The 14,154-nt window shown below is 46.3% G+C and overlaps 5 protein-coding genes across 5 annotated transcripts; 2 read left to right on the forward strand and 3 right to left on the reverse strand.

Annotated features, from left to right (window-relative positions):
* Nucleotides 1-1,117: 1,117 nt before the first annotated feature.
* On the reverse strand, nt 1,118-2,983 carry KD926_009809 (putative NADH-ubiquinone oxidoreductase 21 kDa subunit; the record flags this gene model as incomplete). Its single annotated transcript, XM_053102293.1, has 6 exons — nt 1,118-1,618; nt 1,677-1,743; nt 1,825-1,994; nt 2,183-2,234; nt 2,282-2,582; nt 2,692-2,983. 6 exons carry the CDS (start codon nt 2,981-2,983, stop codon nt 1,118-1,120), a joined length of 1,383 nt encoding a protein of 460 aa, XP_052954249.1.
* A 772-nt stretch (nt 2,984-3,755) lies between these two features.
* Nucleotides 3,756-4,430, forward strand: KD926_009810 (putative mitochondrial protein sorting (Msf1); the record flags this gene model as incomplete). The annotated part of the gene is made up of 2 exons (XM_053102294.1): nt 3,756-3,908; nt 4,014-4,430. The coding sequence occupies 2 exons, from the start codon at nt 3,756-3,758 to the stop codon at nt 4,428-4,430; spliced, it is 570 nt and encodes a 189-aa protein (XP_052954250.1).
* Nucleotides 4,431-4,989: 559 nt separating this feature from the next.
* KD926_009811 (uncharacterized protein) lies at nt 4,990-6,063 on the reverse strand (the record flags this gene model as incomplete). The annotated part of the gene is made up of 2 exons (XM_053102295.1): nt 4,990-5,746; nt 5,858-6,063. The coding sequence occupies 2 exons, from the start codon at nt 6,061-6,063 to the stop codon at nt 4,990-4,992; spliced, it is 963 nt and encodes a 320-aa protein (XP_052954251.1).
* Nucleotides 6,064-6,556: 493 nt separating this feature from the next.
* KD926_009812 (ethanolamine-phosphate cytidylyltransferase) lies at nt 6,557-8,079 on the forward strand (the record flags this gene model as incomplete). The annotated part of the gene is made up of 4 exons (XM_053102298.1): nt 6,557-6,680; nt 6,742-6,859; nt 6,925-7,699; nt 7,765-8,079. The coding sequence occupies 4 exons, from the start codon at nt 6,557-6,559 to the stop codon at nt 8,077-8,079; spliced, it is 1,332 nt and encodes a 443-aa protein (XP_052954252.1).
* A 311-nt stretch (nt 8,080-8,390) lies between these two features.
* KD926_009813 (monothiol glutaredoxin GRX5) lies at nt 8,391-11,229 on the reverse strand (the record flags this gene model as incomplete). Its single annotated transcript, XM_053102299.1, has 6 exons — nt 8,391-8,542; nt 8,621-8,912; nt 9,518-9,771; nt 9,840-9,958; nt 10,033-10,790; nt 10,861-11,229. 6 exons carry the CDS (start codon nt 11,227-11,229, stop codon nt 8,391-8,393), a joined length of 1,944 nt encoding a protein of 647 aa, XP_052954253.1.
* Between the last annotated feature and the right edge of the window lie 2,925 nt (nt 11,230-14,154).

Below are 14,154 nucleotides of genomic sequence, written 5' to 3' on the forward strand. Positions count from 1 at the left end.
TTTAAGACTTCTACTATCCAGAATAGCTTTTTAGCTACTGGATTAGCACCATTTGATGCTAATAGAGTCTTGGAAAAGCTTAATATATGCCTGGATGAATTTCTTCCTCTTGAAATCTTTCCTCTACGACCACTCTCTTCTGGCAGTGATAGCGATCCAAATACTCTCTGGACTTTTTCAAAATTCTCAGAATCGCAATCTCGGATCAAAAAAGGTCTAGAATCTTCTTCTTCAATTCTTTTTTCACCAACCAAACGGGAGATTGAGAGGACCTATAAAATGACTATAAAAGTGGTCTATCATCATATTTTTTTTCAGAATCGCTGCGACCAATTGGAGGCTTCTAATAAGAAACAGATCAAAAAACGAGCAATTAAACATAAGTTTACTAGCCAGAGAGGCATTTTCGGGAGTCAGGAGGATAGTCAGGATGATATAATTGTTAAAAATGATAGTAGTAGTGAAGATATATCTTTGCCAGAGATATCCGAAGAACTACCTGCAGAACCTGCTTTACCTTCTATGCCTATAGTTAGGCGGCAGGTTACCTGCTCTGAATGTGGGATTAAAGGTCATACCTATGTTAAATGCCCTACACGTATTAAATAGCAAAATTCGAGTTATTTTTGTGGTATTAGTCGTGGTGAAAAATTGAAGGTTTTTTGATATTTGGTGGGGTCGCTCGGTCAATTCGGTCGCTCGGGCAATACGTTTTCACGTTACATGCAGAAGTAGTGAACAGAACAGCGTAGCTCCTACAAACCATATAAATCCGCAGGCTTTCATTGCTCCCGCGGCCGTGGATATGAGCAAAGATCACTTGGTCTTCCGCCGCAAATAAGACATATAGTTATGCCTTACTTTAATATCATGGTCAAGGACTTATCGATGCCTTCCGCAGCTAAAGTTCATACCCGGGAGTAACACAAAATGGCATTGTTAATACATACTAGTCCTGTATCTCACTTGTATTCTCTGCTACATGAGGTTAAAGCATAGAAATATTTCATCCAAATAGGCCAATAGAGCGATTAAACAAAGGTACGGCAGGGGTAGCTTTCAATATGTCAGCCAAGAACAGCAACTACCCGTAAAAGACCGAGGGAGTAGGTAAGACTTACACATCGGGGTAGCCATGATCATCGCCGAGCTGATACTTCGAGGCCGAGGAATTCAAGTTGGTAGGCATTGGCGGCAAACCATTGGCACCCAAGACACTTTTAATGCCCTTGTTGTCCTTTTCGAACAGGCCGGCCAAGCCGCGCTGCTCCCCCTGTTGCTTGACTGAAACTAGCTGCTTCTCTCCGGCCTCACCGACTTGCAGAACATCATCCTTGGGCGCTGCTTGGCTACCGACGCTGAGAAGACCAACGGCATCGGCCTGGTTCACGGTACTGAGCCGGGGGTAACTCCTCCGAACATCGCGCTTCCAGTACGGGTTGTCGGCTATATCACCAGCCGGTACAGTAACCGGGTCATCATAGCTAAGCGGAGGCAGAGAGCCAGGGGTCGGCAGTCGAAACTGAGAGTTCAATGGCACACCGGTTGAACGGTTGGGTTCGATGGAAAAGACGCGGCGAATCCGTTCCCATACTCCGACGGATTGAAGGGTATATTTCTAGTACTTTTTAGACGCTTTGGAATGAAGAGTCAAGGAAGTTCCAAGATTTTCATACCTTGTTAACGGCTATGACATTCGATGCGGACTTGGCCGCGTTGAGATAGCCGCGAGCCATGTTCGGTCTAGAAGTATCAGAGCCGTGAGCGTTCTGATTTCGGTTCTTTAAATTGGAATTTTGGCAGAATTAGTCGCCATCTACTCACCTAGTGAATACTTGGAATGGCTGCTGGCGGACAAGGATTACACAATCACCTTCTGCCGTGTTGGTCAAGGCCTCCAGACAATCAGGAGAAATGGCGAGTGTCGGCACCACCGGAAGAATAGTACCTCCGAGATGATGGCCTTCTTTAACTACTGCTGGGCCCCCGTTCACCTAACTATGTAGTTAATGATAATGGGTAATTAGATCGGGTTCTATTCCATATCTTCTAAATGCTTAATCAGTTTAGAGATGAAAGGTCAAGTAAATGGCTCCCCTTCTCCCATGCTCAAGAGGGTCTGTAATCAAGTTATTGTTGCGTTGGGTCCAGAAATACCCTGTACTATCTAGCCTTCACTAACATAAAACCGTGATTCAATAGCCCAGTACCCAGTGAATGTCTTGTCATTATGACTGGAGAATTGATGCATTTCAGTTAAGGATTTGATCACCATGCTCACTTAGCGACCAATTGTCGAGTAGCCTCTACAGTCGCGTCTGGTCCTCCCGTGTGAGACAGCAAAACATCGCCACTCTTGTTGATAGCGAACACACCCCTGATCGTACCTTTGGGTGACTTCTTGAGTCCCAGTGCCGCGATCAGGCCAAATGTAGGATCACAGAGGAGAGGATAAGGGAGATTGTGTTTCGTTTTGAATGTGCTATTCGCCTTTGGTGAATCCGCCGAAAGCCCATAGATTGATAATCCAGTGGACGTCAGGTGGTCGTAGCTGTCGCGGAACATGCATGCTTGCTTCGTACCTTGGATAATGTGAGCCTCATTCCACATTGGTGTCATCGAAGAGTCCGCGATCAATAGGAGCACACATAGAACAGACGGTACTCTTCAAAAAACATTTGAACAACTTACAACCTGGAGTAGAGGCTTTTGGATATGTAAACAGGACCACTCCATTTTGGCTGCTGTTGACCAGTTCCTTCAATGTGGTCTGTTTTCCATCGTTGGTCTCGATCTGCCCGCCAAAGTCATCCAACGCGACTCTGTCTCCGACTTTATGGGTGGATGCTGGAGAAGTCGCCGAGGTGGATCGTCCCTTCGCGCTTGCTCCAGTCGATGCTTTGGCGGTGGAGGCAGTTTTCTTGACCCTTTTCTCTACCACGGGAGGTTGTTCAGTGACCTTGCGCTTGCGTAGTTCAACCATCTTTTTTGATGAGCTTTGTTGTAGTGAGGTGAAACTATAGGTAAGGATGTCTGGTGGGACCAGGAGACTGTCGTATGAAATTATGAAAATTATGAACCTTTATGTTTCTGCAGGCTGCGGATTGTTGTAGGAAATAATGCTCAGTTCCAAGGTTGTATGGACCACCTACACCTTACCTAGTACATACATCTAATTACTACCACACTACCTATCAATACACCTGCCAAACGTACCTGGGCGGTAACATATCCGTATAGGACGGGAAGTACATACATACACCATATCTTAGGTGCTGTTTGCACCTTTATTCCAATTAGTGACCCTGTGTTTTCTCTCTGAGCACTCGTTTTAATATAACTTCAAGGAGGGACAAAAAATGGAGAATTATCATTGTCATGGCGCAGTTCCTGCCCCAGATCTGGAGAAGAGTTGAGGTACCTGATTTAATGTAAGTATTGCGCCGTCGGGAGAACCCGGCGCTTGGGAAGAGAATTTTTTTTTATTTTTTTGGACATTACTCCGTACGCCCACCCCGTTCCTTCGCCACCCACTTGACGGTGTTTGGAGCTTCTTTCGCTATCGATCACTCATCTTAAATATGAATGTCGGCTTTCATTCTTAGTTCTTATAACTGCCACTTTGCTTCGATAGAGCATCCCCACAGGAAATCCCCCGGAATTACTGGATCCGACCTTTCCTCGAAAGTCGTGGGAGATCACAAAACCTTCACAGATAATCTAGACCGGTGAACTGTTTTCGGGCGTTCATAGCCATGAAGGTTTTCTCTTCAACATGCACCTTTGATTATTCATGGGAGGAGGTTTCAGCAGCCAACTGGCGCAAATATTGCCCTTGGAATGATAAATCTCCCCATGTCGTGGCGGTAGATACCTTATCGAGAAGCGTCGATTCAACCACTGGTATTGTATGTTCATCTCACTTTTATCATAATTTAGTTGGCGTTCTATGGGATCTTTCTTGCACAAATCCTCCCAGGTTTCAAACGGTCGCTGACGTTACCACTCCTTAGTTGCGCACCGAGCGCCTCATTACCTGCGATCAATCTGTCCCACAATGGGTCTCCTCGCTTTTTGGTGGCAGCGCTACCTCCCATGTCTACGAGATATCTTATGTCGATCCAATCTCAAAAAAGGTTACGATGTGCTCGTCCAACCTTACGTGGTCCAACGTTCTAAATGTCCGAGAGACTGTTACATATCAACCATCGTCAACAGAACCGACCTCAACTACCAGCTTTAACCAAGAGGCGAAGATAACTGCGTTATGCGGTGGCTGGCAGAAGATCAAGAACAAAGTCGAGGAGGCGAGTGTTGAGAGGTTTAGCCAAAATGCGAAGAGGGGGCGGGAAGGATTCGAGGCTGTTCTCGAAATGAGCCGACGAGTCTTTGGCGAACAGCGCGAGCTGGAGCGGAAAATACAGCCATGAATTATCTCGCCACCCATATTGCCGCTTGGCTCGTTCGGCGGTGCTTGCGGGCAACTGGATTTGTTTTTCTTGAACATCGATGATCTGAGCGGTTGCATATCCTGGCGTTAGTTTGGCATATTTTTAAAGCGTTTGGTGTGACATGGCGTTTGATACATTTTCTTGACAGAATCCCCTAGAATCCTTTGACCTTGGTCCTGGTGTTGCTGCTGTACTCTTAAATTTATCACTGCTGTCTTCACGAAACTCGCGATCCGATACCAATTCAATTATTCCACTACCATTTGTCTCATTCTGAAGAACGTCACGCATTGAAATGTTCCAGACCCTCGCTCCTTCCCGCCTCGAGTAAACGACCTCGCAACGCCCGGACCACCGATGAGAAACCGGGATGACCTACGGAGGATAGGAGATCGTCTGGACGACGGATGACATATTCGAATACTTTCGACACGTGTGATTGCTACTTATCGCAAAGGAACGGGGTGAGAATTTAAGCCTCCAGTGTATTTTGTTCATTCGAATATACATAACGCAATAGAAAGTCCAAACTTTCGTGTTAACCTAAAAGGCCACCAAGAACAACGCGACTAACCCCAAAGACTTCGTTTTTGGCATTATTCCGACTTGCGTCTTCGAACTCTCGTACAATGCCGGCAACCATGATTTTTCTAATTTTGGCATCTGCCTTTGAGAACATTTCGCCCAGTCCGACGGTGCACACCGAGGGGCTCGAGATCAACGAGGCAAGCCGAGTATAACAATCTATCAATACGTCACACAGGGTTACAAAGGTCTCGAAATAATCCGGTTCGAAAGGTAATGACGGGGTCAAGAGATACGAGTATTCTTCGCCCGGGAGAAGTTCCGAGGCTTCAGTGTGAGGAAAAGAACTGACAGCTGCTGCCGAGGCTGAAGAGGATATATTCCCTGTCATGCCTTTGAGGTCGGACGGATCACTAGACTGCATAGGCAGGCCGATTTCGGTAGCCGAGCTTGCTCGTCTAGTTTTAGCTCCAGCCTGTGCAGCTCTTTTGAACATCTGAGGAATTCGTGCTCTGGCTAGAGACGAGGACGAACTCCCATCCGGTGGGTGCACTTGCTGGAAGGTTTCGAACTCAACCAGGAGCGCATTTAATGCGCGCAGATACTCAGGGGGGGTCGAGCTGACATCAAGTATTGGAGGAAGCGATAAGCCTAGCAGGAGATAATTGATCGCGCGGCGGGAAAGTTTTCGGGATTCGAAGTAGGGGATTCGACCAATGTCAGTACGCGAAAAATGTACCGTATTAAACCAGTAAATGCGGCCTTCATGTCTGTGAGTACGGAAGTGTCAGCGGATATAGGCGCATAATCATTCTCTTTGGACACTCTTTTTCTCCTGTCTTGAACAAACTCGCATCCGTAATAAGATAGAGGCAACTGACGCTTTTCGCAGGTAGTCCAATGTAGATATTCGCTTGGTAGCCATATTATGAATGTGTTGGTAAATCGCCGTGGCACTCTGCGGCCCAAAAGATCCCCCTCCACTAGCTAATGGAGGAGGAGCTGCACCCGTAGCATTGTCATGTCCTATGCTTGATTTGCCCGTGTCCCGGCGAGACAAATTAGGGGCAAATGTCGAGGAGATCATGATTGACGGTCCTTGATAACAGCTTGAGTGGATAGGTAGCCACTGTTGTAATGAAATCAAGGCCCCACGCTTCTGGTAGAAAAGGCCTCTTTTTTGCTGCTTTTAATATCCCTTGTTAGGACTTAGTTTGACCCATTTCAGTGGAGTACCGACAAAGGTGTGGCTCTCCGTCTCTGCTGAGATGCCGAACCGATAATCGCGGCAACGAGGCGGTAAGTTGGGCGGTGTTCGAAGATAAGGTACAGTACTCCCACCCCGAGGTGCCTTAGGTGTTAAGCGGGTCCCTTACTCACCGCCCTCCGTGGGGTTGGGACGGCCCCTCACCGAGCCCCTCCCTCCTTTCGCTTCGCAGCTTCATTTAGATCATTCTCTGGTACACAGAGGAGATACAAACAAACCGCATCAATTGTTGACTATACAGGAACACAGTATCCTGAGCTACCCTCAATTTTCAAACCCATCTCTCGCATCTATATTTAAACACTTTATCTCGATGTTCACTTCGCCAGAGGAAGTGGTCCCGTCGCCCGGCGAATGGCCAGTGGACCCCCAGGAAGATGTACCGATCTCAGAGGATCGCCTCTGGGTAGATGGTTGCTTTGATTTTAGTCATCATGGTGAGGAAGTCTCACTTGCTTCTCAGCTGCCTACGATGCTCATCTGGGTCGAGGTATCTAGGACACGCGGGGGCCATGCTTCAAGCCCGCAAATTGGGCAATGAACTCTGTGTCGGGGTCCATTCTGATGAATCAATTCTGGAAAACAAAGGCCCTACGGTGATGACTTTACAAGAACGGTTGGCGTACCCTTCCCGCTTTTGTGCCTCGCTTTGCTTGCTAAAATCAATGCCTCCGGTGCCAGTGTAGCGGCGGTGGAAGCTTGTCGCTGGGTAACTCGCTGTGTGCCGCATGCTCCTTATGTGACATACCTCCCATGGGTTTCTCATTATGGGTGTCAGTATGTGGTACACGGGGACGACATCACTTCCGACAGCGATGGGAATGACTGCTATCGGTTTGTAAAGGCCGCAGGGCGTTTTCGAGTCGTTAAAAGGACCCCGGGTATTTCGACCACCGATCTTGTTGGCCGTATGCTTCTATGCACGAAAGGACATTTCGTGAAGAGCGTACAGAAGACGCTTGCTGGCGAGGAGGGATCAGGGAATGAGGAAGAACGCAGGCTATCAGCTTCTACACTCAAGCAGCGCATCTGTGATTATGCCACGGATGAGAGTGGCTTACAGCCTGGACCCCACGTTTGGATATGGGATGGCTCAAGCTCGGCAAAATTCGACAACACCGTCGAAGAATCAGGGTCCTTTGAAACTCTGGTTGGGGGCAAGCCTCCCAAACCAGGACAGCGAATTGTTTACGTGGACGGAGGGTTTGATCTCTTCTCATCCGGTCACATTGAATTTCTCAGACAGGTTTTATTGTATGAGGAAGCTGCGGGTCGTGAGCGTGGCTGGTTTGATCCAGAGCAAAGAAACAAAAGACTCGATGAATGCGGAGAAGACTACGGGCCAGCCTATGTTGTTGCCGGTATCCATGATGACGATGTGATTAATCATTGGAAAGGGTTGAATTACCCTATCATGAACATATTTGAACGCGGGCTCTGTGTTCTCCAATGTCGCGTATGCTCATAAGTTCCAAGTCCCCCCTACCCTTCGGATACCTTTGTTTAACGGCTTTACTCTAGTACATCCACGGTGTCATATTTTCTGCGCCATTTTCACCAAGCGAGCCGTACTTGAAAGCTATGCCGCTAGCTGTTCCAGATGTTGTTTATCACGGGCCCACGACTTTTATACCCCTCACATATGACCCCTATTCCGCCCCTAAAAGAATGGGCATTTTCAAGGAAACCAACAATCATCTCTTCCAGCATGTTAATGCTGGTGAGATAGTTGAGAGAATTTTGAAGAGCCGTGAAGCCTACGAAGAACGACAGCGTGCCAAAGTGCAAAAGGGAATCATTGAAGAGTTGGAAAAATCGAAGGAAGCCACAAATTAGAGCGATGAAACCCAAGGAACATGAATTGACCAGTAGATACTGTTCAGATATTTGCTCGTTGCTTGTAAGACTTACTGATATTGCCATTTAGCTTCCTTCCAACACTGCATCATTGTACCAAGATTTTTTATGTTAAAGATGGAAAATATCCCTCAACGAATGAAATAAGGACACTACTACTACAAGCCGAGGCTCTCTTTTCGGGTCTCAAAAAAATAGGCCTTTGAGTTGGAATACTATTCGTACAAGATAATTAGGTCAAAGTATAATGATACCACAGGAGATTCCTAAATTTATCTCAAATCCTTGACTTAATCGACAGCAACCAAGACGCCCTTCTCTTCAAGCATCTTTGCGAGGTCTCCGTTTTGATGCATAGACATCAATATATCGCAGCCACCAACGAACTCCTTGTCCAGATACAGTTGTGGAATTGTTGGCCAATCGGAATACTCCTTAATACCTGTCGGATAATCAGGATTAGCCGATGGAACTACCAGAGGAGACTGATCACTCAGTCTTGCTGTATTCAAACACATACCTTGGCGAAGCTCTGTATCCTCCAGCACGTTGAATGCGACAAACTTCTTTGGGTCTACTCCTTGCAACCCTAGAATCTGGATACTTGCTCGCGAAAAGCCGCATTGTGGCGTCTCAGGAGTTCCTTTCATAAAAAGGACCACCGGAGCCGAGCCAACTGCTTTATCGATTGCTGACCTCGTTTCATTCGAAAGTAGCCGGGCATGGAGGACTGAGGGAAGCCGGAGGCCTGTAGAGAGGGGCGACGAGACGTATGAGGGCCGGGAGAGAGGCCGGGAGAGAGGCCGGATTGTCTGGGATTTCGGTAAGCTTGGGATTTCGGGGAGAGGATCAATGCATGGCAAGTAGATACGAGGCGCAAAAAGGAAGAAGAAGAACAAAAAGAAGGGCCAACTTACAGATGAAAATATAGTCCTTGAAAACATGGTGAACGAAGTGATGCTGCCTTGAAACTGCGAAGACAACCAAATGGTGATTTGATTTCTGGGCTTGTCCGGGATGATGACGGTCCCCGGAGCCACTGATCACTAAGCAAAACAAAACACTGCGGTGGAAAGGATTAGTAATAGGCCATCCGGGGGCGGACAAGTTATCTAGTGTACCTATCAAGCAGCACAAACCATGGTCTCAGACACAATCTACGCCACAATTTTTTTCTTATTTAGAGCGCATCTCAACATTGTGTTATTTCTTACGAGACTATAAATAAGAGGTGATTGTTGGTGAGATGACAATCAACCATCTCACTAATACATTCTGGGAAACAGCGGAATAAGTAGTACCTAATCAGCAAACAATGGATGAGCCATTGATGACCCGAGACAAATTATGGGGAGGATTGGGTCCCTCAGACCAGTGCCTGGGCAAGCGCTTCCTCATTTTTTGGAATGAACCTGACCCTATATCTCTTTGGAATGGCAACTAGACTGGTTGGATCAGAATTCCCTTTGACCGGATGCCAGTCAATATCGTCATACGATTCTATCCAGAAATTGTTGAGAGTTCGCATGAAGACCAAGTACAATTCACGGTTTGCAAGCAGTGAGCCCGCACACATACGGTAACCCATTCCGTAGGTGAACATGGGTGCATCTGGCTGCTCCATCCACCGTTCTGGTCGAAATTCCTCCGGGTCACTCCAGACCTTGGGGTCTGCCAAGGGTTGTCAATACATCAGCATACGTAATGCACGGGGGGAGACCAATTGAGGGGCAGCTCACCCATATTACAAGCCCAGGAGTTCAAGAAAAAGACAGTTCCCTTGGGTATCACAGCACCATCGTAGGTAATGTCCCGGATTGAAGTTCGAGGAAGGGCGAGGCGAAGAACTGTAAAGTATCTGGGCAATGCTGTCAGCCTCAACTAGCCCCTACCCATGATGAATTGCGTCGCGAAGAAACAACAACCACTCACCTGAGGCATTCTTTTACTAAGGCTGCAACAAAAGCGCATTTCTGGTCGTCTGCCGCGTCGCACATCGGTTGATTCTGGCCGTACATCTCCTGAATCGCTGTTGCAGCCTTCTTTTGGATGTCCGGTCGTTTCGCGAGGAGAGCAATGCTCCAGGCCACGAGCGTGGTGACAGTATCGAGCCCCCCAGAAAGCATGGTCAAGCTGATGGAGGTGAGCTCGTCTGGGTTCAATTTGGCTTCTTTGTCGAGGACAACATTGGCTTGGATGCAAGGCTGATGGACTCCTTTCTCGATTCGGTCGTCTAAATCACGGTTGAGCGCGTGGAGGTAGCGGTCGCGACGGTCTCTCATCTCCTTGGCCTTGTGCGAATTGTTGTTGAATGGATTCAAACGCAAAAGCGGAATATAGTCTTGCAGATTGCCTGTGGTACTTCGGAACTTGCTGATTTCTTCTTCGACGTGGGTGATCTCGTCAAAAAGGTTCTCTTCTCGGGATGCCACACGTGTCCCCCAATTTAAAGTCAAAGCTAGACTTAGACTGAGCCGCTGTATCATTGCCATCGGATCCACTGGACTCTTCCCCGCGTGCCCATACTTGAAAAGCTCAGCCACGAACGCTTTAGACTCCAAGTCCAAGTGCGAGACATAAGATTCCACGGAGGGTCGATTCAGGGCCGACGCAGCACCTTTTCTGCGTCGCTTTAACGACTCGCTGTATGGAGAAGTGCCAATGGTAGTACCGGCCGTGTTAGAAACAATCTGGACCGTACGTTAGATCTCGTTGTGCCAGTCAATATACGTGAGACCAAAAACGGGTAATGGAATGTACTTTGTGGAACGTGTAGAACTCTGGCCTCGAGCTGAGGGCTTGAGCATTCTGCCCAAACAAGACTTTCGCAGCCGCCGCCGAGTTCACGACAATGACCGGAATGTTGCCAAGTTGAATTTGATAGACCGCGCCATGATTTTCCGACCATATGCGGTACTGCTCTGCTGCATTCTGCCGGATCTGAGCTAGATTTCCAATCAACGGTACCCCACGAGGCCCTCCGATTCCAGGGACCCTAGCAGAGGAGCGGATGAATTCATTAGTGATAGTGTAAAGCAAAGAGACGGTGAAGAAGATAGCGGCCAACGCCCGCAGGGGTGACTGGACAGCACTCTCCTGCACAGCGAGCAATACCGTTCCTAGGGCCATTGTAGCGCAACCTTGATTTTTTTTGGCTCGTCTGCGCTCTTTTCCTGGCCCTGTACCCGCTGGCCTTGTTGTTTGGATCGCGTGGCTGTAAGACTGTTGTAGAGTTTAAGGTAAAGGGAGCCACGGCTACGATGTCCTTTAAGACCACCGCCTTGCCTCTCCTCAAGGGAGGAAACCTTTCCGCTCTGATCAGTCTCGAACAAGGACTTCCAGGGCTGATATTCCACCGATGACCCCTTCCCCGCCTTGCCCCGTGCAAGGGAAAGCCGGGGTAGCACCAAAGAGCGCTGTCTCCCTCCAGGAAGCAACCGAGGATTCCGCTTTCGGAATAATTCCGCCTAGTGACGTCAATCAAAGTCCTCGGTAGGCATCAAATGTCCAACTAAGCAAGCCCTCGACCCGTCAGCCATTGTTAGTTAACTTGAGGATAAATAGCTCTGATCCTGATGAAGAGCTCTGTTAACTGCAAGCTCTCGCGGACGCACAGCCCGGAACAACGTTTCTGCGTGGCAGTGGTCTAGATACCGCCCTTTTTTCATCTCCTCGCCCTTGTATTGAAGGTATGGACACCAATTCAGGCATGCAGCTAGGCAAAACATGATCGAGTCGACCAGTCTGACTGGGATAACAGTTTGCAGATATGGAAGCATAACCTTCCATGTTAGTCTCCCGTGGTCTCTGCCACGCCTCAGCCACCGATCGCATTGATTTGTGGAAAAGGAAATTTCCAACGTGGCGGTCCTCAAAGTCCAGGGGCAGACGGGAGAAAAAGAGATAAGATGCACGTGGATTTCAAGTAGGCATTGAGGAAGAGATCGATCGAGTTGAGTACTACCATATTGAGGGAGGTCGCTAACTAGTTCGTTAGTTAGCTGGGTTACTAACTGAAGTTACTGAGTACAGGGAATTGTTAAGGACACAACAGATCGCTTACTTAATAACAGTTTATTATGTAATCTCGCATTTTCCATAGGGAATTGCTAAGGACACCCCAACTTTTTACTAGTTAACGGCACCCCATCTGATTATCTAATATCAGTTATTATGTAATCTCGCATTTTCCATAAATTACTATAGCAACTCCATACACTCAATTATTATTTTTATCATTCGATATTTCTCACTCGGTTTTGAAAATCAAGTTATTGATCAAACAATCTATATACTTGACTACCTATCCATTCACTCTTCTACTCATTTTCTACTATGGCAACCCCATTTGATCAAGCCTATGATTCCCTCGAGGAAATGCTTTCAGCTCTCCGCAACTATGCAATTTCTCAAGGCTATACTATTACCACGATTAGATCAAACCCAGGTAGAAATATCTGTATTGGCTGTGATCGTGGTAGTCAGTATACTGATCGGATTAATGTATCGGATGAGACAAAATGCCGGAAGACTAATACTAAACGAATTGGATGTACTTTTCGCTTATATGCTAGTAAATCAAGTGCTAAAAATTCAGATAGAAAATGGCACGTAAAAGTGAGCAACCCTGACCATAATCATAAGCTTAAAGATAATATGATCGCACATCCAGTAGCACGAACGATCAGTCAGGAATAACAGGCTACAATTTATCGTCTTCTTGATAAAAATATCCTTCTACGACAGATTATCAGCGTGGTTAAAAAGAGTGATCCTACTCTGTTAATTGTACCAAAGGATTTATATAACCTCAGACAGGCCCTTTTACGGGAACGCCTTGCTAGTCGTACGCTAATTCAATATCTTCTAGATCAACTACTTACTTACCAGTGGAAGTTTACATTTAAACAAGATATAGAGGGACGTATCACATTTTTTATGTTTACCTACCCTGAATCAATTTGTTACGCTAATCAGTATAATAAAGTGTTTATTTTAGATTGCATATATAAAACAAATTGCTATAAAATGCCATTACTCCATATTATAGGCGTTTTACTATCAAATATAACGTTCAGTATTGCATTCTGCTTTATACAAAATGAACAGAAGGAATCATATAAATGGGCATTAAAAACCTTTTTTTCATGGCTTGAACCCCTAAAATTCCAACCTCCGGTTCTCTGTACTGACCGGGATCTTGCTCTATTAGGTGTTACCTCCTGAAGCCAGGGGGCTTGGGGAGAACGTTCCGGAGGATCAAGGGATCCTCTGCGGCAGGCATCCAGGAACATTCCTAGGGATCCTGCAGGCATTCCTGCCTGAGGCAAGCTCCAGGCAGTATATAGAGTCCCTGGATTCTCTCTCCTAGATAGCCTTTTCCTCCCTATGGGAAAATTCCTTGACTACGAGTCATAAACAAACTTGCCTTTTACTAAGCTCCTTTGTAGACCGTCACATTAGGTACGTTTTATAAAGATTATCCAGACTACCCTTATTTACTCTGCTTATGGCATATTAATAAAAACATTGCTGCAAAAGTGAAAGAGTGCTTTACTACTGATCAAGCATGGAATAAATTTCTCTTAAGCTGGCAGAACCTTGTTAATTCGCCAACAGAAGATAAATATAAAGCAAGACTACAAAATTTTAACAAGAAATATTAATCAGTATCCCCCTACGCCTTACGATATATCAAAGAAATATGACTAATCTATAAAGAAAAAGTGATCTGCTGTTAGACAAATCAGCACTTCTATATTGGAAATTCAGTAACTTTACGAGTCGAAGGCTCTTACGCATTTATCAAGAAGTATATTTAAGCTTCAACAGGTAATATCCTAACTGTTTAGAGCCGAATTAGTCATGCATTAAATTGTCAGATTGACACACTAATACGTAAGGTTAAAGAGGATCAATTATAACAGCTGATTTTCTGTCAGTCCTTTTTATATTCAGATATTAATAGGAAAACCTCACGTTATTCACTTAATCTTATTCATGATCAAGTGGATATTGCTAAAAGAGCTACGTCCCTTGCCCCTCTATCGGAAT

Source organism: Aspergillus affinis (assembly GCF_023601865.1).
Source record: "Aspergillus affinis strain CMG 70 chromosome Unknown NODE_71_length_185320_cov_88_639011, whole genome shotgun sequence".
NCBI classification, from domain to species: Eukaryota; Fungi; Ascomycota; class Eurotiomycetes; order Eurotiales; family Aspergillaceae; genus Aspergillus; species Aspergillus affinis.